This window comes from Amia ocellicauda, chromosome 10 (assembly GCF_036373705.1).
Source record: "Amia ocellicauda isolate fAmiCal2 chromosome 10, fAmiCal2.hap1, whole genome shotgun sequence".
NCBI lineage: Eukaryota > Metazoa > Chordata > Actinopteri > Amiiformes > Amiidae > Amia > Amia ocellicauda.
In genome coordinates this window covers 24,535,354-24,558,280 of record NC_089859.1, presented here as the reverse complement: position 1 = coordinate 24,558,280, position 22,927 = coordinate 24,535,354, and the positions used below count along the sequence as shown (strand labels likewise).

Here is a 22,927-nt window from a genome sequence, read left to right as displayed (position 1 = left end):
GTTTTATGTCAGTCTGACACCCTTAGTCTGACACCCTTCGGCTATATTCTTCCACATTAAGTAATCAATAGATTTTAGTTTTTCAATGTACATCTGATCTCTCTACCTTACAAGAGAGGAAAATATACTGTTACCTGTCTGTAGCAGTTTAAAGAACGTTTTTGTTTTTGTCAGTTGCTCCCAAACTCAATTAAACCCCCATATAATTACCAAAACAAGTAAATCAAATCTAAAACATAGCTTTTGTTAACTTCCCTTCACTAAACGTCAGTATCTGTATGTTGCCTTAAACAAATATTTTTTGTTTCCTTAAATTCTGCTTTTAGAAACTGAGTTTCAAAGCACTGAGAAGTTCCAACAAAAACTCCATCAAAGATGCCCCGAAAAACAAAAAGAAAAACAGCAGCGCAAAACTGACACCGAAAGAGTTGGAAGACCAGAAGATTGTAGAAGACGTGGAGAAAGGGGACACAGAGGAGAGTGAGAAAGGCACTGGAAAAGAGGGGAATGAGAGTGGAAACCAGAGGAGTGCAGAGGAGGAGGCTGGAGAGGACGCTGAGCCGCAGGACAAAATGGACACTGAGGATGAGTGGAAGGAAGAGACGGGAGAGAACGAGGAGCCACATGCAGGAACACAGGACAGCGAGATCTGCTGTGAGATGCAGGGAGCTGACGTGAGTGAAGCGTCAGAGCCGGTGCAGGAGACGGCGAGCTCTGACATCCCACAAGACAACAGCAGCTGCCCCGACATCTCACAGGACCTCAGTCTACACATCAGCATTGACTAAGACCGGGCAGCACTGCCGTCTTCACACCATTTACAATGAGGCTTCGGTATTCAGTGAACGGTCCGCTCTCTGCAGCCACCCGCAGTTAGGTTGGAGCGATTTTCAGTGGGTAATTGGCATCTAATTGGCATCCCTGAGGTCATTCATCACCTGTGCTGCATTCCTCACCATTCCTCTACTATATCTGTCTTATAAATCCAGAAATAAAAGATGAAAGAATCTTTGAATTGGTTTTAGTTGTGTTAGTTGGAAAGTGTGCTTCTCTCTGTTTCGTGGAAAAGGGTTGGAACTTTTGGAGTTTTCTTGCCATACTTTTTTTTTTTAATGAAAAAATCTATAATGAATATTATTTTAAATATATATGTATATATATCAGCACAAAAAGTGTTGGTGGCACTTTGTGAAATGATCACAACTTCCAGTGCTTTTGAGTTGTGTATATAGTCAGCATTCCTACTTTTGATCCCAAGATAAATCCATAGAAAGATGGCTTTGGCGTACCCTGCCCATATCCGAGTGTGTGCAACACAGATGTTCGGGTGCAAATAAACAGTACACAGGCTATAGCCTGTGGGTTTTCTTGATCAGGCTGCAGAAAGGATAACACTGATGTTTATGGATATTTAAGCTATTCTCTTAAGTGTATTGTAATCGTAGGTCTGCTTGGAAATGTATGTGTGCCGCTTATTTCAATATTGACGCTGATGGGACCAATTGGAGGCATTTTCAACATTGCACTTATTTTGTAAAGGATCTGCAGAGTAGGCCCCTACCAGGAAATAACAGCAAGACTGTGTTACGGATGATCCCCCGCAGGGCAGACTTTCCAGGATCAAATTAAATCTAAAAACAGCTTGACTAATGATAATGAGCTTGTTGAATTTGTGTGGCAAGTTATAACAAGAATCGTGAATTACTTGAACCTAGAATATTGCTATGTTTCATTTGAAATAATCAAAAGTGACCTTTGACAAGCGTTTATTGATTTTGCAGCTGAGTGCTTAACGTGAGGCAGGAGGGGAATACTCTGGTGGCAGTAGTAGTAGTGTGTTACTGTGTGTATTTTGTTGTAACACTATGGTGAAAGTTATCTCTATGTAAATGTATTCTACCCTGAACAATGTTGAGTGGCGGGCCCACCAGACAGACCTTTGAGTCGGCTGTACGGCATGATCTCAGCACAGGCAGTTCCGATTCCTCAATCGATTGAAAAGCTAGATGTATCTACATTGGATTGGTGTCCATCGGTAGTGGTTCTGAAGATTTGTGTAATAACGTATCTCGTCAAAACCTGCCATGTAAAGTGCTGTACTTTGCATTTCCAAACATGAAAAAAAATGTTTGTATCAAGGTCTGTTTTAAGACTGGTGATGAAATCCGCTTAAAGAATATTTAAAATCTGCGGCTGTTATACTTTAAAGGTATAGGAACAGCATCACCAAAGCTACTTTTTGCTCTTTTTTATACTTCTTAACCTATCCATCGAAATATCAGATATTATGGAGTTAAATTCTTTTCACAGAACATATGTTTTAATAGTTGAGTGGTCATGTTTTAAAGTATTTTATAGATTTTCCACTGTCTCAAACAGGTGGAAATGATTTTATGTACACTATGGTTTGCCAGAGTAAGTAAGTCAAATCAAATAGTTTATAATGGTTTGGACCTTTTTTCCCCTCATTTGCTCTCAGAAAATGTATAGGGATTTGGAGAATTCTTCTTATATTGTATTTCTATATATACAGAGAGAAATGCAAAGGATGGAAAAGTGCGGCTCCTCTGAACGGTTGCAAATCACCAGCAACTGAAAGTGATGAGGATTAAAGGATTAAAAATGCTGGGTTTCATTAGAAGATCTGAACACACAACAACAACTAACACAATTGAAACAGGGTTTTGTTTGCCTGTGTGTGTGAGAGTGCATTTTAACATTGAGCTTTGTATCATTGACGACAAAGGCCTGGTAAATATTTAAAAATAAAATATGCTGGAACCATTGTAATTTGCCTTTCTATGAAATGAATTGTGTTGCAATGGAGAACCTATTTACAAAAGTACATATCCCTGTTCTTTCACTTTTATTTAAATGGTAGCATCTTTTTGTGCTGATCTTTAGTAGGCCAGTGTTGTCAGGATCCAGCCATAGCCCAGCGATCATGGTTTTGGCTCAGACATAGACTAAATAATGAGTTACTGATTCCAACAACTGAAATGCCTTTTTTTTAGGACGCTAAAAGTAAAAAAAAATGACAAGTTCTATCTGCATTAGATTAAGCATCAGATTTCAGTCTTCAGATGTTAATATAGTCTCAAGCAGTGGAATTGCTACTTAACTATTGAGCTATAGGGCGGAGACAGAGGCCTGACGGGTATAGGAACTGTAGTGTAATTTAACTAAGGTGGTCCCCTATTGGCAACAATATCTAGCATTATAACAGAAACCTGTGAAGAGAAGGTGTAATTTTGCCAGCATTGTTGCTGACTCACTTACAACTTTTCCTAGCAAAGCCAGCAATTCAATCCACATACTTTGGTTTCTCCTGCCAGCTTCCCCTGTTGGCTTTGTCATAATTTGGCCAGCAGGTGTGTTCTCCTACACTAACGGCTCACCAGACCACCGCAGTCTAGGTCATACGCATGACTTGTACTTGTTTGTACGGCACCAATAAGGTCACATCGCGATGCATGTTATTGCAGTAAAGTCGTCTGTGATGTCACCAAAGCAAAAACTGAAAATTCGTGACTGCAGTGCTCACGGTTGAAGGACTAATCGAATGCAGTTGAGTTCCACCCCCATGTTCGCTGGAATGTACCTGGGGCGAGTTGTACTGTAAAATAGGGCACACGCTGTGGTAATAAACTAATGCCGCAGAGGAAATATTCTTGCAACATGCAGTACGCACAGACCTTGCATTTCCACCCCCAGAGTAGTCGCAGTACAAGGCGGACCTCCTCCGCGGCAGGTTTGGCTCAGTAGGCTGGAGCAGAATTTCAGCGGATATAGTGAAGTGATTGTTTTACCTTTTACCACAGTATTACAGGACGATACAGCAACTGATGCAACCTCCAAGACATTGTAAGGCAGGAGAGATGTGACCTTGGCGCAAATACTGCCTTACATTACGTTTCCAGATGTAAATACACTATAGTCTCTGCACCAGTACCCGGTCACGACGACACAGGCACCAGCTTCACTGTGATTCATAAAAGCGTGGGTCCACATCACCTTGAGTCAATAAGGGAAGCGCTGAGTCTCAAAATAATCATGGGACGAGGCATCCCTTAATCCTTTTTATACAGTGTTTACTCCGAGGAGCAATGCAGAGCCTCGGTGTAAAGCAGTTTCTGCAGTATGATTGTGTAGTTTGATACTGACTGTTGTTTGGACCACCTTGTCTGAAAGGCAGGTGGTACTCCTTTAAACTGCTTCCTGCATCTGTGTGTAGTCTACAGTGTTTAGAAATGAGCAGTAATGCCAGTTTCATAGTTTAAAATTACTTACAGAAAACATTTGTTGTTAAATGCTCCTTTCCACAGTATGTACTAATGTTTGTGAAAAATGCATTTGTAAGTGTTGGCACAATTGAAGTAAGTCTTAAAACGCTTCAGCTATCTGTAATCTATGCTGTAATAGGCTTTTTCGTGGCTTTTTGAGCATAGAATTGCTTTTGGAGTAAAGTGTATTTCAGCCAACCTCCTCTACATTGTTTTCACTACTGCAAGCAATCACATCTTGTATGTAAGCTTTAAAATATGTTGTTTGTCAGTGTTGTGGACATAGGACGGAACGGTGCACTGCTCTGGGTAAAGAAATAGTTTTTTCACTGTTTCAATCTGGTACACTCGGAACACTGTGTGCTTGCCATGCATTCTGTAAAAAAACGTGTATATTACAGATCTGCTTTATATTTGATTTTCATTTTGTTTTTAATATGAATATATTTGGTTTTGTAAACAAATCATGTTGTCTTGTGTTTAAACTGGTGTGTGTGTGTGTGTGTAGTTTGTCTCATTCCTCTGCCTGCTGTTACTCGTAACGTTCATTTATTTATAAAAACAAAATCTTACAGTATACTCCCTACACTGAAATGACCTTACAAACAAGTCAGTCCAAGATCACATTACTCTTCACCCCCATCTAAAAAACTACTTTATAGTAAAAACTGTGTGTTCTAGGCTCCTTATAATTTAACTTGATAGATTAATCAGTTTATTCTCACAAAATGAAACGCAAACTAGTTCATCATGATTCAATTTCCACCAAGTTATGCCTCTGCAGCCAGAGACGATGCCATTATAACCCCTCTAAGAGTCTTCACTAATGTCTACAATGTTCATGTTGAATTAGAATAAAAAACATATCAACATAACATCCAGTTAATTCTGAGCAGACATACCTAGGGATTATAATGAACACTCCCATCAGAAGTAGAAACTTCAGCTTCGGCCAGCTGCTGCAATTCCAGACACCGGGTCAGTGAGGCGATACACCCAAAAAAGCTTTGAAATCCAGCACTTGGTCAAGAATTTGAGGTAATTTCAAACTCTGTACAACTTCTTATCAGCCGAAAACTTTGGACAGAGGTCTAATCATGCAAACCCTTTCATTCAGGGGTTAAGGAAGTCTAAATATATATGAAAACAAGAACACATGAGATCCCAAGAAACCCCAGGTTCTTAAAGTAAGACTGGACTGTGCTTTCCTTTCATCACCAAGTTGTTGATCTTTTATATTCAACAGGTAAGCTGTATCACTATCCTTTGAGACTCAAGAGCACAGCCCGAGCCTTTTTAATGAGCAGTCATTGAACTTTGACATTTGAAGTCATTCCCTGTATAGTTAAAGAATGCAAAAACAGAACCGCCTGATCTTCAGCACGGCGCCCCTCTTCCAGGGAAACTCCAGGTCTCTCGCTTTTGAGCGTTTCTTTCGCTACACCAACATCACAGAGCTTTATTTAAGTGAGAGGGGATTAGCGGTACTGAGAGAAATGTTTATGCTGTTACTATTAAAAAGATAGCTGTATAAATATTGCTTATATTGTCATGGAAATCGCATCTAGTGGGCAGCAGTTTCTGCGCTTGTAAGTGGGGGAAAAGGCACAAGAGGCTCGATTGTTGAGGTTAAGCAAGAATTAGCTCCAGACTCATGATTTCCTAAAAAAACATTCCCAAAAATGTGTTCTGGTTTTAGGAAGCAGTTTGCAAATGATGTCTAACATCCAAGAGCCCGCTGCAGGAATTGGCACCAGAGCGGACGATAAAGCACAAGATGACCTTATTATTGATTTTATTTCGCAGCAAATCAAGGTATATAAGATTATACGGAGGCTGTGATTGCATCTCTTTGGTTCAGGTTATACAATATACAGTACATACCAGGAGGGCTTTGTAGTGAAAGCTGGTAATCTAAAGAGAAAAGCTTGTCCAATTGTATCTGTTTCAGGCATTATAGATGAGACACTAGGTCTTCCCTCAATGAGTGTAGTACGTATTATTAGTAGATACCTTTATCCAAGGCGACTTACATAGTTTAATAATTACTAACACACACATATATATATATATATATATATATATATATACACAAAGCTGCAACATTAAAAAACATGACAGTTAATAAAATTAAGGTATAAGAGAAGATAAATAAGTTCTGCAGATGTAGGGTAAAATATATTAGACCCCAGGAATGGCAGTTTAGTAAAGGTAATATTAAAAACATTCAGTTTCTTCCAATTCCTCATCCCAAAATGCTATTAGTTTCTGTCAGATTGTCCTTCTCTGGCAGTATGTGCTGTTTTCTCTCAAAAGCTAACCTCTTCAACATACACGTTTGTATCCCGGTAGATCTCATTACTGCTGTTCTTTCTTAGAAACCACATCACACAAATAAAAAGCTCCAATGCATCGACCTCAGAAAGATCTTGTTTTTTTTTCCTCCATTCCCCCGTAAAAGGAAATGCAATGTGTGGCTTAATTTTAAGTAAACTGTCACCAAATAAGCTGACCATGAGAAGGTTGATGACCAAAGCCAGATGGCATCTTTGAAAACAGTGAAAGTGGTCCCTCAACTGAAATCCCTGAGCAGCCAGGACTACTGGAGAACAGTGACGCGGTTTAGGTTTCGAGACCAAAACGAAGATTTAAAACAAAAAACATTAGGAAAATAAAGAAAAAGGACTCTACTCTGTGCTTCATTGTGAAGGTCAGATGGTGGGAGAGAGAGAATTTCCTTCACCACAGAAAGAAAGGTTAATGTGTTGGATATTGAAGACTCGGACATGCCTACTGGACAACAATACAGAAGGAAAAACGCATCCCTCAGATTGTCAAGGGCTGCAACGTGTAAAATCCCTGCCTAATACCAGGTCTCCAGTGCACTACACAATAGATCAAGAGATATATGCTGTCAGTCATGAAAACTGCCGTGTCTCGGGAAAGCATTGAAAATCATTAACAATGAACCCTCCTAATAGATAAATCAGATTTTACAATGCAAAGATGAGGCCAAAATGTCTAAATTGATTTGTAGTGAAGAAACAAATACCACAGAATCCATCTATACATTATAGGTTGTTTTCTGTTCATCCTGTCTTTCTTGGAACACAAACAGTTCAGCACCAAAGAGAAGAGCACAGGCGCTATAGCTCGGCTTTCTGACACATAAACGGTGCCCTCTAGTGGACAAGACCATAAGAACAACTACTAAGGGAGTACAGTACTGAGCGTTCTTCCTAACGCACATTTGTTTAGACTGAATGTTATAAGCTATGTCAATAAATAAATACATTTATGTACATCACATTTACATGCATCCCCCCCCCCAAAAAAAAATAACCTTGTGCATTTTCCATGGCTTGCCACTGCCTTGGTAGAAGTAGCAATCAAATCCTTTTTAGTGTTTTAATAAGTAACTGTACTTGTAACTTATTATTTGAATACCAAAGGCATTATAGTATACCAGTTGTCATACAATGAGACAGACTATCGTTATATTGTGGGGTTAATAATCTCATCAGGGTACAAGGATGTAGAGGTGTTTTGTAAGTGTTCAGAAAATGACCGAATATACATACATAAATATATATAATTCCTGCATTCCTGGTGAGACTGGGTTCAGAAGGAAAATGCTCATCTCCTTTAAATTAGTCATATAACACATATGTGGCCCCATGATGGGTCTAATAATGCCCTTTACCAAGCCACTGTCATTTCCTTGAATTTCATTTCCTCCTAATTTTCTATCATAGCTTTACACACAGCTTGTAGCAAGCTATAGTGAATTACTGAGGGGTGAACAGAAAGCTTCAGGACTGATTAAATGTATTTTCCAAACAAGAAAAGATGGTTAGGTTTTACTTTCCAAACCAAATGGCTGTAACATGATTGCAAGTGATCAAAATCACCTGCAGTAATTTCAAGCATTAGTTATTACACATTTCCCTCACCCCCCTCTTTTAAGAAAGATATTTATATGCCCTGATTTTATGCATAAAACTCACAATTTAGAAAAGGCATCCACAGGATTATCTCTCTTCTAAAATATCATGAAAACCAGGAAGCTCAGAAAGCTGTACAGGGTTTTTTCTACGTTACAACAGGGAGCATAATTGCAATTTAGCAGGTACAAAAGGAGAACATAAAAGTGCTTTAAATGGCTCAGTCACTCTCCCCAACCCCTACTCCCCTGCAAATTACTCCTAAATCATTTTAAGTGTCTGCTACCGGTCCGTTTTCTCAAGAAAATAACATTTCCTGTCAAGCTGTAGGGCCATTCTGTTCAGTTTACACCGAAAAGCTTTGGGAATAAAAAGCAGATTTATATGTTAAGTGAAGGACACCGATTTAATTAATAAACAAAAAACTGGATTCTGTTTAGGCTGGTACATCGCGGTGAAACTGAAGGGCGAGTGTCCAGCTCATATTTTTAATGGGTTCAGACATAAGAGCAACCCACAATAAACTTAAAAATGTAGATTTAGATAACCGTAAGTTAAACATGAAATACTTAAAATACATATTCTTGATCCCTGTACATCTTCATAAAAAAATTAAAAAAATAAAGGAAAGCTACCATAAACTTATTTTACAATTTATATGTATATGTAAAATATATTCAAAGGTACACCAGCAGCGTTCTTGTGAAACTGTGTCTTGCCTTTACAGAGAGGTAGCGACGGTACTGTACGCTTGTGAAGACCAGGGACTCCGCAGGGCGCTGTGGGGGGCAGCGATGCCCCCGTGGACCAGGTATGCCGGGCGCAAGGGCTACCAACACGCACCGCAGAGAGGGGATCAGGAATGAGAAACACGAGTGCAGTACCTCTGCATGGTCACAGTCCAGTACAGCAATCAGTCTGATATTATGCTTTAAAAAAAAAAAAAAAAAAGTGTGTGCAATAAAATTAATGTCTCTTTTTAAATACAGTTCTAAATATGGTTCTATTAATCTATTACATTAAAAAAAGGAGTTGCTGCCTTTCTGAGCACTAGGCACTTCTCCCGCCTGCTACCACCACTTCTCAAATAGTATCTTCTCCTTGGAGATCCCCAGGTGCTGCAGCTGTTCCGAGACGGACTGGATCATGGGAGGAGGCCCGCAGATGTAGCACAGGGCGTCGGTTGATAAATGCTGCCGCAGGATTTGTTCCGATATCCTTCCCTCTGTGAAGCGACACACATGTGAATCAAGACTTGATCGAGCTGCTGAATGATTTCATGGTCTTCAATGATGGTTTAGTGTTTGACAGAGGATGAAACTGAAGCGAGAATACTGTTGACAATTTGCGTTTGACAATCTTGACAAATTTTAACATGTATTGAATGGAAATGGTTTGTATTGTCCATCTTTAGTAATATCAAAGGGAGCACATTAGACCACACATGTGTGATGCATTTCAGTCAAATGTATGGATCTGAATTTTGAATACTGTAGTGGGAATTAAGGATTAGACAGTAACCTTTAACAATAGCTATGAACTATTTTTACACTAGAGGCTACTGTTCAAGCTTCCTCCCTGTTTTAATAGAGTACAATTTGTATTCCATAAAAACCTTGGGAGAAAAAAAAAGATGCAGGAAGGTCATTAGCCCTTGAAAACTGATCTTCTAATTTAGTTTATTTCTTTCATGGCCAATGCTTTGGCAGCAGTACAGTCATTAATTAACGATTTTATCATAAAACTCACCACTGACGTATGGTCTGAGCTGCATGTTGATTTCAGTGTCCTGTTGTGTCACGTGGAAGTCACAGGAAAACTTCCCCGACAGCTCTTTAGAAAGTCCAATAATGGTGTTCTAGAAAGAGAAGAACATGAATAGTAAGTGAATTCCATTTTCATTGTTTCTTTTTGACCTAAAAAAAAAGATTAAAGATCAGTATGAACTTCACACACACACACACACACATATACGCTTTATTTATTGTACTTGAAAGCACAGAATAGAATATTAAACTGAACACACTGTACATATTTCGGTTTCATTTAAATGTGTGTCATCTGTTCAAGTAAAGAGCACTTGTTCCTAATGACTTTCCTAGGCCCTGCTGCGATTCTTCACTGCTGTCCAGCATTGTATTAGACTTCATGAAGCGACGCTTGGGAAAGATCACTCAACTTCAACAAGTCATTACGTATCAGTCTGTGTAATGCGGCTTGGCCGAGATATTTATTTCATGTCATCTGTGAACTGAACGGTTCAGTCATTAAAACAAACACACGCTCTCAGCTGAATGAGAAGAGTCACAATGGTGTCGAATTGCACAGCAGAGAGTGAAGAGACATCTGTCTCATGACCGTTTGGGTTTCCACTCAGCCGTGGAACAGCTGGCATCATCTCTCTCCATGACAACATTCGAGCTGACAACTTCAATTTGGATTTTTTCTGCAGGAGGAATAGATGCTGGCCATTTTGAATATGTGGAGCATTGGCAACCCTTGTTATTTAATCATTGAACAATGTTCTGAGGATTGTTAGATCCATAATTCTTTTGAACAGATGTACAGACAGTATCTCTGTATTACTGGAATATGCATCCATTTACTGTGCATACATCTACGCTAACCCCAGAGGGCAGTATCCTAAATATTCCAAATACAGGGCAAAACATGATTCCTACTTTATGTTGGTTTTCTAAAAGCCCAAATAAGCACTTCCAAAAATGGTTCATTGCTTACTGTAGGCCTGTCCGTGTCAGTCCGTAAGTTAAGATCTGTTTAAGCAGATAATGTATGGAAGTGACCCGGACACACCTTTCTCTGCATCACAACTATATGCACAGTTTCTGAATTCTGACTTGACATGTGGAAAGGAAACTCAGACGGGAGAGTAAAGGCACCTTGAAGAGCAGCTCGTCTGTGTTCTTGGCGCTGTAGCACAGCTGGACTGAGCCCGGCTCGTAGCCCGAGTCCTCGCACTGCCTCAGTCTGTGCAGGTCCGCCACGTGCAGCAGGATGGAGTACAGAGGATTGATGCCCACTCCTCCCGCCACCAGCAACAGGTTCACAGCGGAGTCAGAGGGCTGGGGGTCGAAATAGAAGTCCCCCCCCACTCGCACGGCAACTTCACAGTCCAGGGTGCACTGCAGCGAACAAGAGGGTGGGATTGGAGATAAACAGCATTAAGTTAACAATCATAGGAAATGGCCAACAAGGTCTGGCTGTGGAACTTTAGAGAAGATTCATTTTGGTTGTTGTCGAAATGTATGCCATGTGCTGAGATTGCAGTGCACACCAGGGTTTGGTAGACAGTTGTTGATGAGCTCTGGAGGTTTTCATTCTTTAAATAACACCGATTGGGTTATATCTAATTTAGCAATATCAGATTTCAACTATGTCCTGCAACTGTACTAATTAAAATAAATCACACTGAAGGCAACAAAGCTTTGGCAGGATAAAATAAAGATGGTAAATTAAGTTTATATAAGATCATGCCATGACTTCCAGATTATCCTGAAGCACACGAACTGCTGGTTGCATGACCCATGTGCAAGTTGAATTGATTATGGACGGATCATTTTCTTTTGATTGGAAGGTTTCCACAGCAATACCATATCACATCTTCAGACGGCTCATATTGACGTTGAGATCTGAGGCTGCACTGATGCTGACAGTAACCTTTGAAGACCAGTGTTCCTTCTTCCCAGAAAAATCCTTCTGTGTGCCTGATTCTGTTATCTAATGTGCTGTGAATGTCCTGCACTGAATCACTCAATTCACGCCTCAAGCTAATAATAACAAAATAATTAAAGTTTCATTTCACACAGTGAAAATGGAAACATTTAGCCTAGTTCCCCTCAAACAAAACAAAACAAAAAATCTTATTACTGGTCAACCTAAGGGTAGAGCCTGAAAGTGACTCAAGATATTACATTTTTCTTTTTCTTTTTCTCCAGTGGGAAATTGCAAAAGCAAGTGGATTGTGAAGGCCCACATGCAGCGTTTGAACATGAGAAAGACAGACTGGCTTCCTGCTGGCTCACTTTGTAAACACAAAGTGTGTCAAATCAGCAAAACAACAGAGCTGGAGAAATAAAATAAAAATAAGTAAAAAAAACATGAATGAATGCTGTTTCAGCACTCATTAACTGAAGTGCCTTCTTCCCTCCCCTCAGCAGCCTTCAGAAGAAAGCATTTTTCTTTTCAATCCCTCCTTCCTGACACTTTCAGAGCAGTTACATGGAAAGCTCTAGTACCCCCCCCCCCCCCAAAAGAAAACTGTCGACCATGACATTTTCATGATTATGTGTGATGTGATGGGGTATATTAAGCTATTAATCCATGAGCTGCATGTGTTTGATTACCACAATTTAAGGCTGAACGCTGGAATAATGGTAGTGCAGAATAACTTCATTTAGAACAACAAGGCACCTCCAGATTTCCATGAATAATCATGAGATCGCTTCACCAGCTAATGGCTGGAACTTGCATATGGTGTAGAGAAACAATATGTTACCAGCATAGCTTGTGGCAGCTTACTTGGGATGAAGCTGGAAGAGGGACAACTTGACAAACATTCAATTTTTGCTTTAAAATACTGGCTTGGCTGGAATCTCAAACACCTCTTTAAAGGGGATAGGTGCAGTATTATATATTTCAATGAGTGATGATGATATTAATTATTTGTGTTCTTAATAGGTGAAAAAATATGGTCCTGGTAATTTAAAACATCCAGATCAACTTAAAGGTTTATTTTCTTTCCTTAAGTAAGTAAGTAAGTCATGGGATAAATACCGGTCACAGAAATATAATGTGCCACTTATCAATAATTTCATAAGAGCTTACAATGAAGAGAACTCGTGACTTACGGATGCAGCAGGGAAGTAAGTCTGAGAGGCTGCTGGGTTTTGCTTTTGATGAAAGATGGCACCTAATGTCGTGAAGAAGCCTTCCTTTATCAGGGGGTTGGGCTTCTTTTTTAGTCTTCACTTCACATTCATCAGAAGAAGGACGCAAAAAAAAAAAAAACTCAAATTCTCCAGTGGTTCCTTTAAGGAGCAAACGACACCCCGTAGTCAAGGTGGCCATTTCCCCTTCACAATTATTTAAACGTGCTCTCATGTATTTCAGTTGAATCAGTACCCCCTTAATCCCCAATAATATGCCTCCTAGCCAGAGAAACATGCCACTTGGCTGTGCATTTTTATAGGCGAGAGAGAGAAAACGGTAGTATGAAAGCAAATATACTGATCAAGAGAAGCCTAATGCTCAGACACCAGGGGAGAGCAAACAGAGACAGGCCTAGCTGTGGCTCTCTCGGTTTTACAGACTATGAAAGGTTTATTGAGAAGAGAGAGCGTCTTCTCACGTTACAAAATCAGACTGATCTCCCCACTCCTCAGGAAACATCAGCGGTGGAACATCATGCTAAATTGAGCCGTCACAACTGCTCCAGGAACCACCGCAAGGACTTCTTCCTCTGTTAGTGGAAAATGGTCTCACGTTCCCATGATTGCTGCTTAAATAATGACTCTCAGTCTTGCATGTATTGCATGTGTGAGATTCAAGGTAATACTTATTTTCTGGCTTAGAACCCAATTGTAAACCAGGCACTTTCCCAGGCTGGTCCTTTTGTGATTATTTTCAGAATATTTTCCTGCCTTTAAATGAGAGCTAGCCGGCTCACCTCTGTATGTATCCAGCGGGCCGGGGGATGCTCACTGTATTTGACAGCCAGCTCAATGACCCCCTCTCTCTGTAACAGGCCTGGGCTGGAGCAGATAGAAAAGCCACCAACTTTGGGAAAGCCAGGAATATAGAAATCCACCCTAGCAAGACAGACAAAACAGTTCATTAGTCCACCATTGACATTAATCTGTCAAATCACAAACAAACATCGAACAAACAGGCAAATATGCTCTTTAATTTGAGATTGAACATATGCATCTTTTCAGGGAATGGAGGGGGTCAGACCACTTGTATTTCAAAATGTATATAAATTAAATCACATTTTCATATAAAAAGCAAAAAATTAAATGCATGAATTTACATTAAGAACAGTACTCTTTGATTTCTCTTCACAGAAAACACAACTCACCACTGTCCCGCTTTAAAAGAGAAGTCTTTATTTGGCACGGCCAGACGGAGTCTTCTGACTTTGTTCGATTCATCAAGAATTCCACAGACTTTTGCTGGAAACAGCACCTAAAAAAAAATATATATATATTTTCAAAGAGTGTAATAACGAACAGACCCCTCTGGCCTTTTATCTAAACGCAATGCAAAAGCACTGTTTGTGTTATTATGTGTGCACTACAGATCCCAGACCTGTGCTGCTGTAAACTCCAGTTTCATGAAAAGCAAAACAGCTCAATACAGATATAGTATCAAATTTTACATTTCACAACTATTTTAATGTATGACACATCAACAACGTCTATGTTTACCAGTAAGCTCATCTCAGGAGAATGCTCAGTTTTGCGACCCAGCTGCCAGAATATACAAACAAAGCTTGCTTCTTTACACAGACGGGCAAAGTCCACCTCCGTAGTACTCATTTCCTGTTGTAGTTTTTGTTGAGAACTCCAGCATCAGCCAATTTTATCTGGCTTCAGATTTTTTTAAAAACTCACGTCTTGTCGATATTTTTCAGCAGTTCTCTCCAGATGATCTGTTTTTCTTCTTGATGCCATTTTTCTAAAAGGAGATACAGAAATGTGTGTAATGTAAAAGTAAATGTAAAGTAAAAAACCTTGTGCAGTGCACTTCACTGTCAAAGTTGTCTATATATAAAACAGCTTTGACAGTGGAGTGCACTCCACAAGGTATTTTTCTCAATTCAATAAATTTTCCTCCTTTTCTCTACAATGTTTCAATGATTAGAAAACACAGACTTAAAATACTGATCTTCAACTTAATAAAGTTAAGCTACTGTTACACTGCAACCACCACTCCTACACTACCTTGTTGTCATCTCGGGAGCGTGAACTTCATGCTGAGGGCAAGACTGCATCAGAGGGAGAACTCGCTCGTTTAATAGTATGTGAAGTAAAATTAAAGCATATCCCCAAACCAACCCATCAGAATAACGCAGCACAATAAAGGGAATCGCCATATGACAGGAACAATGAGAGATATTTTCCAGAGGCCACCCACCTATTGGGCATGCAGGCACACAAAGGCCTGGGCTTTAGCAACATTGCTGCTCCCCGGGCTGGGAAGCTTCCAGCAGCGCCTCTCAGTAAACCACTCACTGAAGCAGCAACACTGGCCATGACCGTCTGTCGCTGGGCAATCCACTGCACCTGGGGTACAAACATGGGAAGAAATATATATACCTCAGATTTCAACTCTGGCTAAGGTTTTCACTTTCTAGGTTGAACAGAGGCATAGAAACTCACCCACTGAGAGTATATCATGTCTTGCGTTTCTCATCCCTGAGCCCTGGATTACATTGCAAGATTTGTTGTTTAATCAAGGTAGCACACCTGAGTAGCGTGAGGATGATCCATTTTCGCAGTCAGTTACCTCAGACTTACCTATGGTGGACTACCTAATAGCATTGCTTTAAAATATTTTAAATCAATAAAATGCAAAGGTGCATACAGTAATACACTGGAAACACTGTCATACATGTATAACACTGTTACACTGATGTGCATGAAAATAATCATTCTTTAAATAAAGATATAATGAGAGAGGAAGAGGAGGTGCATCTGTAATGCAAAGAGACCAAAATGTGTGTGTGTGTGTAAATATATATATATATATATATATATATACACACTCACCTAAACGATTATTAGGAACACCTGTTCAATTTCTCATGAATGCAATTATCTAACCAACCAATCACATGGCAGTTGCTTCAATGCATTTAGGGGTGTGGTCCTGGTCAAGACAATCTCCTGAACTCCAAACTGAATGTCTGAATGGGAAAGAAAGGTGATTTAAGCAATTTTGAGCGTGGCATGGTTGTTGGTGCCAGACGGGCCGGTCTGAGTATTTCACAATCTGCTCAGTTACTGGGATTTTCACGCACAACCATTTCTAGGGTTTACAAAGAATGGTGTGAAAAGGGAAAAACATCCAGTATGCGGCAGTCCTGTGGGCGAACATGCCTTGTTGATGCTAGAGGTCAGAGGAGAATGGGCCGACTGATTCAAGCTGATAGAAGAGCAACTTTGACTGAAATAACCACTCGTTACAACCGAGGTATGCAGCAAAGCATTTGTGAAGCCACAACACGTACAACCTTGAGGCGGATGGGCTACAACAGCAGAAGACCCCACCGGGTACCACTCATCTCCACTACAAATAGGAAAAAGAGGCTACAATTTGCACAAGCTCACCAAAATTGGACAGTTGAAGACTGGAAAAATGTTGCCTGGTCTGATGAGTCTCGATTTCTGTTGAGACATTCAGATGGTAGAGTCAGAATTTGGCGTAAACAGAATGAGAACATGGATCCATCATGCCTTGTTACCACTGTGCAGGCTGGTGGTGGTGGTGTAATGGTGTGGGGGATGTTTTCTTGGCACACTTTAGGCCCCTTAGTGCCAATTGGTCATCGTTTAAATGCCACGGCCTACCTGAGCATTGTTTCTGACCATGTCCATCCCTTTATGACCACCATGTGCCCATCCTCTGATGGCTACTTCCAGCAGGATAATGCACCATGTCACAAAGGTCGAATCATTTCAAATTGGTTTCTTGAACATGACAATGAGTTCACTGTACTAAACTGGCCCCCACAGTCACCAGATCTCAACCCAATAGAGCATCTTTGGGATGTGGTGGAACGGGAGCTTCGTGCCCTGGATGTGCATCCCACAAATCTCCATCAACTGCAAGATGCTATCCTATCAATATGGGCCAACATTTCTAAAGAATGCTTTCAGCACCTTGTTGAATCAATGCCACGTAGAATTAAGGCAGTTCTGAAGGCGAAAGGGGGTCAAACACAGTATTAGTATGGTGTTCCTAATAATCCTTTAGGTGAGTGTGTATATATATATACACACACACACACACACACACATATATTTCAGACAAAGTCGAGCCAGAAAGAGATTCTTGCTTATTATAATTTGGTGAGATATCAACTATACGTACTTATATACGTACCCTGTAGCCACTAGATTACACATCAGCCCTTGGCAGAGTTATTAGCTATACATTTAAAAAAATCGATCATATTTTGCAACTGGCCATTTACTATAAGTTGATTAAAACCGTTTACCCGTATAGTTACTAAGTATATCATATACTGCAAACTTCAAGAATTTTGTTTTTAAAACAAATGCCTAAAGTTAAACTCGCTTGTGTAGTAAAAAGTAGCTTACCAAATGTAATGTTCACCTGATAGTCATTCTGTAAGTTAAATAACCTTCCTCATGCGTGACCTGTCACAACGCTGTGACCCCGGAAGCAGTTACCGGCATCTGTGCCGGCTGTGAAGCGCTCAGCAGCGGCGCCATTGTCATGTGACATGAGGGCGCCGTGCTGTCATTTGCGCGATATTGACACCTGGGGACTGTCGAGAGCAATTTTATGATCTAAATAATTAACTTGAAAATAACTATTTGAAACAAAATCAGTCTAAGATAAAAACACATGGATTTTTAAATGAATGATTTCCATCTGTACACATATATAGCTATAGAGAGTAAAGCAATATACATCAATGCAAGACTGCATTAACTCATAATGCTCTATGATGGCGCATGCGCGGAGGCTGTGACGCAGATGTGGTCAGCTGTCCTCTCATTCCCACATCAGGACCACTGAGGTCTGCGTTCAGTTATGTTGCAGGCCACGACTACTGCCGTTTATTTTCTAAATACAGCTGCAGTACTTTTTCGCAGGTTTTTAAGTTTTTTTTCCCCTTCTAAAATAGACTAATCTGTCAGTTTATTCAGATTTTTTTTTTTTTTTTTAAGTAAAGCATTACAAGGTGCAGTAATATGGAGGACTATCCATGACAACATTAATGTGTCCTAAATGTCAAAAACATACATTGAAGTGCATGAGGGATTAATAAAAATATTTTGTACATAAAATGTATTAGTTCCATGCATAGTCCATGAAAAATTATACTTTACCCATGAAACTGGAGTGATATCTGTACAAAAAAAAAAAAAATCTCAGGGCCCTACACATATGGCCAGATATTCAAACTTAAAGGAATTTCCACGCAATATGTGTGCCACGCAAGAAAAATGCAACTTGCCAAGAAAATAGAGATATTCAAAGATGGCACAAATCTTTCTTATTATTGTGAGCATTTAAACACTTAAACCAAAAAACTAAGCTGATGTTCTAGACACTGTGCTGTTTTTCATTCGAGAAATTGAACACACTGCACAATTACATGTGACCCCTTGTCTAAATCACAGAACAAACTAATCATCCAGTCTCACACAGTGCCAAACAAAGAGATATGACACAAATATTCCCCACTGGCCATAAAAAGTGTTATTATTTTTAATAAACACTTAACTGTAGGAAAAAAAAAAAAAGTTGCATGGGAGCCATACTAGAGTATGAGTGTGTCCACATTACACAGTTGGTGTACTTTTCTTAATATCAGGTTGTGCTTTAAAAACTGAAAAAACTCTTGAAATCTGCATTTGAAAATCACAAGATCACACTGTATCACAAGACATTATACATGCTTTTGCAGATGTCTCCAAAACTGATTAAATGGCAGTATTGCTGTAAAGGCTTCTTGTAAAAACGGATGCAACAGGCTTTTGCTTTTAGAAGATCTGTAAATCGTTTGTTTAAAAAAAGGGTGGTTTAAAAGAAGATTCTGCACTTGGCCACTAGGCTGTGCTGTATTGACTACAGAGAGCAACACTAATACATGTGAGGAGGAGACTTGTAAGTTGAGATGAGTTACTGGGTTTAATATGACAATGAGGACTATTTTGGCTCCTGTTTTGTGATCATTGTGTCAAACAGAGTGTACTCCACAACAGCAAGAGATGTAATTATAAATGTGTCTGTGATTATGATGTGATCTGGCATTTCTTCAACTGCCATTTTAAAATACACAAAAGACAGTTGATATATCTAGAAACTGATGGGACACATTGTTGCTGTTGTTCATTTATTGATACTCGTCATTAACACTTTCAGGTCGATGTAAAGATTCCCTGGATGTCCAGATGTTGTCCTCCACTTTTAGCCATCTTGAAGTTAAAGCACATTGCCCTTATTTTCCAAGGGAAACAAAACAGAGAAGTTCATTAGTTTTGTAGGACAGAGATGTAAAAGTCAATCCATTGCTGGCATTGGCAACGCAGATTGTATTAATTATTGCTTAGATTTCCATGTAATTTGACTATTCATTAAGAAACCAACGTAGACAATCCAGTGAGTCTCCTTACACATGAAACAAATGTTATGCAAGAATTCTGGTCCAAAATTCATTTTTCTGCCTTTATCCTGGTAAAGTGTATGCAGAAATTCTTAGATACATGATGTTTTCTCAGAGAAATATGTAGTGTACAGGAGGGTACATTAATACACGGCAGCAGCTACCCAGCATGCATGTTTCAAAGCTAGTTCTGATGAGAAACACCTAAAACAGAAGGGCTCACCATGAGTGCACCAGGCCAGTGGTGACCAGAGCTGGATCCACAGTCCTAAGCGCAGCAGAAGAAGCGCACATCGTTCAAGGTTGTGTCATCACCATCACCTTGCCTTGGCTCCTGCTTGGTTTCTATGCCGCAGATCCCTCCTCATGGGCATTCCTCACTCCAGCTGCCATACTCTCCCCAGCCGAGACCCTGCCCTTCAATGACTGGGTTGCTGCTGCAGTGGAACTTGATGTTGTTGGCCGCAGTGTCATCACCAGACCCTTGAGGCTGTTCCACTCTCAGCTGGAAGGACTTGAGGACACCGCTGCCGGGACACCACTGGGTAAGTTTCCAATCTCTAAAACTGAGGGAAGAGGATGCATGAGAAACTCCAGTGTTACACTGAACAAGCCTGACTGGTAAAATAAGATCAATAGACTCATCTTGCTTTTAGAAATTCTGTATTTCATTACATTTTTGAATAGAATTATTACTGTTGCAATATGTACATTTTACAGTTCCCTTTTGCATAAAGGTGTCAGACAAATGAGTATACATAAAAAGGTGAAGGAAACCTACAATCCAGGGTGTGACTCAACTGTAGAAACGCTCATTGGTTGTCCAGGCTTGGAACAATACAGACAAATTACATTCAGCGCTGTGTCATCACCTTTACCTTGAGGTCCTTCAACCTATTACAAATATACACAGGTCATATATACACATTGACTGGCTGCTTTAAATTAATTTGATTCAATGACTAGTGCCTCGTTTCCACTGGCTAAGTGTCTGTGCAATGCCAGACGTGTTCCATAGCACTTTGAAAAACGTGGACATTGTAGCAAGTCCCTCCCCTGTTGTGGGAGGAGCCAGAGCAATTGTGGGATAGTGTTTATATATATATATATATATATATCAATAAATAAATAATAATAATAATAAAAACCAGAAAGCCAGAAAACACAGCAAAGGAGGCTTTACAAGACTTCATGAGGAGCTGTAGAAACAAGGGGGTTTAAATACTGAGCTAATGAGCCCAGGTAACTGGGAACAGGTGTGCTAATTGGTAAATTGGAGAGCACTTGACCTGAAGTAACCCTGAACAGGAGAACAGAAAGCTGAGAAAGGGTAGAAGGTGAGAGAAAGTGACCTCTGGTGGAGAGACTAGGAACAAGGTCAGGACGTGGACATAACAGAAAGGACTTTTGTGTCTGTTTTATTCTTTCTGTTTTACATGATTGGAGACAGCGTAATAAATACATGTTTCTGTTAAGGAATATTAGTAAGAGCTAAACGTGTTGAAGCCTAATTGGTGATTTATGTAAGGGTGCTCAATGTGGCTTTGCAGGAGTGTTGCTCGAATGCACGTTGTTTTGATTAGTTAAATAATACAATATCAAATTACAGATACAAACAAATACAATTACAAGTTCAAAATTACACAATTGCATAGGAAAAATATACAGCAAAATACAAGTCCTACCCTATCTAACATTTTAACAGTGAGAGACAGAATAACAACAAAAAAATCCAGGAAAACACATTTCAAAAAAGTTATACATTGATTTGCATGTTAATGAGGGAAATAAGGATTTGACCCCTTCGACTTAGTACTTGGTGGCAAAACCCTTGTTGGCAATCACAGAGGTCAGACGTTGTCCACCAGGTTTGCACACATCTCAGGAGGGATTTTGTCCCACTCCTCTTTGCAGATCCTCTCCAAGTCATTAAGGTTTCGAGGCTGACGTTTGGCAACTCGAACCTTCAGCTCCCTCCACAGATTTTCTATGGGATTAAGGTCTGGAGACTGGCTAGGCCACTCCAGGACCTTAATGTGCTTCTTCTTGAGCCACTCCTTTGTTGCCTTGGCTGTGTGTTTTGGGTCATTGTCATGCTGGAATACTCATCCACGACCCATTTTCAATGCCCTGGCTGAGGGAAGGAGGTTCTCACCCAAGATTTGACGGTACATGGCCCTGTCCATCGTCCCTTTGATGCGGTGCAGTTGTCCTGTCCCCTTAGCAGAAAAACACCCCCAAAGCATAATGTTTCCACCTCCATGTTTGATGGTGGGGATGGTGTTCTTGGGGTCATTCATCCTCCTCCAAACACGGCGAGTTGAGTTGATGCCAAAGAGCTCGATTTTGGTCTCATCTGACCACAACACTTTCACCCAGTTCTCCTCTGAATCATTCAGATGTTCATTGGCAAACTTCAGACGGGCCTGTACATGTGCTTTCTTGAGCAGGGGGACCTTGCGGGCGCTGCAGGATTTCAGTCCTTCACGGCGTAGTGTGTTACCAATTGTTTTCTTGGTGACTATGGTCCCAGCTGCCTTGAGATCATTAACAAGATCCTCCCGTGTAGTTCTGGGCTGATTCCTCACCGTTCTCATGATCATTGAAACTCCACGGGGTGAGATCTTGCATGGAGCCCCAGACCGAGGGAGACTGACCGTTATTTTGTGTTTCTTCCATTTGCGAATAATCGCACCAACTGTTGTCACCTTATCACCAAGCTGCTTGGCGATGGTCTTGTAGCCCATTCCAGCCTTGTGTAGGTCTACAATCTTGTCCCTGACATCCTTGGACAGCTCTTTGGTCTTGGCCATGGTGGAGAGTTTGGAATCTGATTGATTGATTGCTTCTGTGGACAGGTGTCTTTTATACAGGTAACTCCCTTTAAGAGAGTGCTCCTAATCTCAGCTCGTTACCTGTATAAAAGACACCTGGGAGCCAGAAATCTTGCTGATTGATAGGGAATCAGATACTTATTTCCCTCATTAACATGCAAATCAATTTATAACTTTTTTGAAATGCGTTTTTCTGGATTTATTTGTTGTTATTCTGTCTCTCACTGTTAAAATACACCTACCATTAAAATTATAGACTGATCATTTCTTTGTCAGTGGGCAAACGTACAAAATCAGCAGGGGATCAAATACTTTTTTCCCTCACTGTATGTATTCATGTGTGTATGTGAGTGTTTCAAATGTGTATGTACAAAAAGTTTGAATTATTTCCTAAATGGCCCCTCATATTTATGGACTTATGGACGCATTTATTAAACCAGTCCTTAATGTTTTAGAGCAGGGGTTCCCAACGTCTGGTGATGA

The 22,927-nt window shown here is 40.1% G+C and overlaps 2 protein-coding genes and 1 long non-coding RNA gene across 6 annotated transcripts in view; 1 reads left to right on the top strand and 2 right to left on the bottom strand.

Annotated features, from left to right (window-relative positions):
- Positions 1–4,747, top strand: part of rftn1a (raftlin, lipid raft linker 1a) — a 52,760-nt gene extending 48,013 nt beyond the window's left edge. For all 3 annotated transcript variants that reach the window (XM_066715687.1, XM_066715685.1, XM_066715686.1), the window contains exon 10: positions 327–4,747. In XM_066715687.1, the coding sequence (XP_066571784.1) occupies positions 327–788 (462 nt within the window). In that variant the 3' untranslated portion in view covers positions 789–4,747. The remainder of the gene's footprint in view (positions 1–326) is intronic.
- A 3,347-nt stretch (positions 4,748–8,094) lies between these two features.
- oxnad1 (oxidoreductase NAD-binding domain containing 1) lies at positions 8,095–17,661 on the bottom strand. Of its 2 annotated transcripts, none has more exons than XM_066715689.1 (8): positions 17,572–17,661; positions 15,383–15,531; positions 14,860–14,923; positions 14,325–14,431; positions 13,914–14,055; positions 11,128–11,370; positions 9,977–10,085; positions 8,095–9,452 (listed from the first exon to the last, which is right to left on the bottom strand). In XM_066715689.1, the coding sequence occupies exons 2-8, from the start codon at positions 15,499–15,501 to the stop codon at positions 9,298–9,300; spliced, it is 939 nt and encodes a 312-aa protein (XP_066571786.1). In that variant the 5' UTR covers positions 15,502–15,531; positions 17,572–17,661; the 3' UTR covers positions 8,095–9,297. The 2 variants fall into 2 exon arrangements, with proteins under 2 accessions (XP_066571786.1, XP_066571785.1); XM_066715688.1 differs by lacking the exon at positions 17,572–17,661 and adding an exon at positions 15,628–15,660.
- Positions 17,662–19,037: 1,376 nt separating this feature from the next.
- Positions 19,038–19,970, bottom strand: LOC136759626 (uncharacterized). The gene is made up of 2 exons (XR_010820077.1): positions 19,834–19,970; positions 19,038–19,444 (listed from the first exon to the last, which is right to left on the bottom strand). It is a non-coding gene; the product is annotated as an uncharacterized LOC136759626 (long non-coding RNA).
- Positions 19,971–22,927: the final 2,957 nt, after the last annotated feature.

Excerpts from the sequence above, each read along its gene's own strand:
- oxnad1 (XM_066715688.1), bottom strand. Across the intron at positions 14,924-15,382 it reads TGTGCCTGCATGCCCAATAG|AAAAATGGCATCAAGAAGAA; the intron begins GTGGGTGGCCTC and ends ATCTCCTTTTAG. Across the intron at positions 10,086-11,127 it reads CAGACGAGCTGCTCTTCAAG|AACACCATTATTGGACTTTC; the intron begins GTGCCTTTACTC and ends TTCTCTTTCTAG.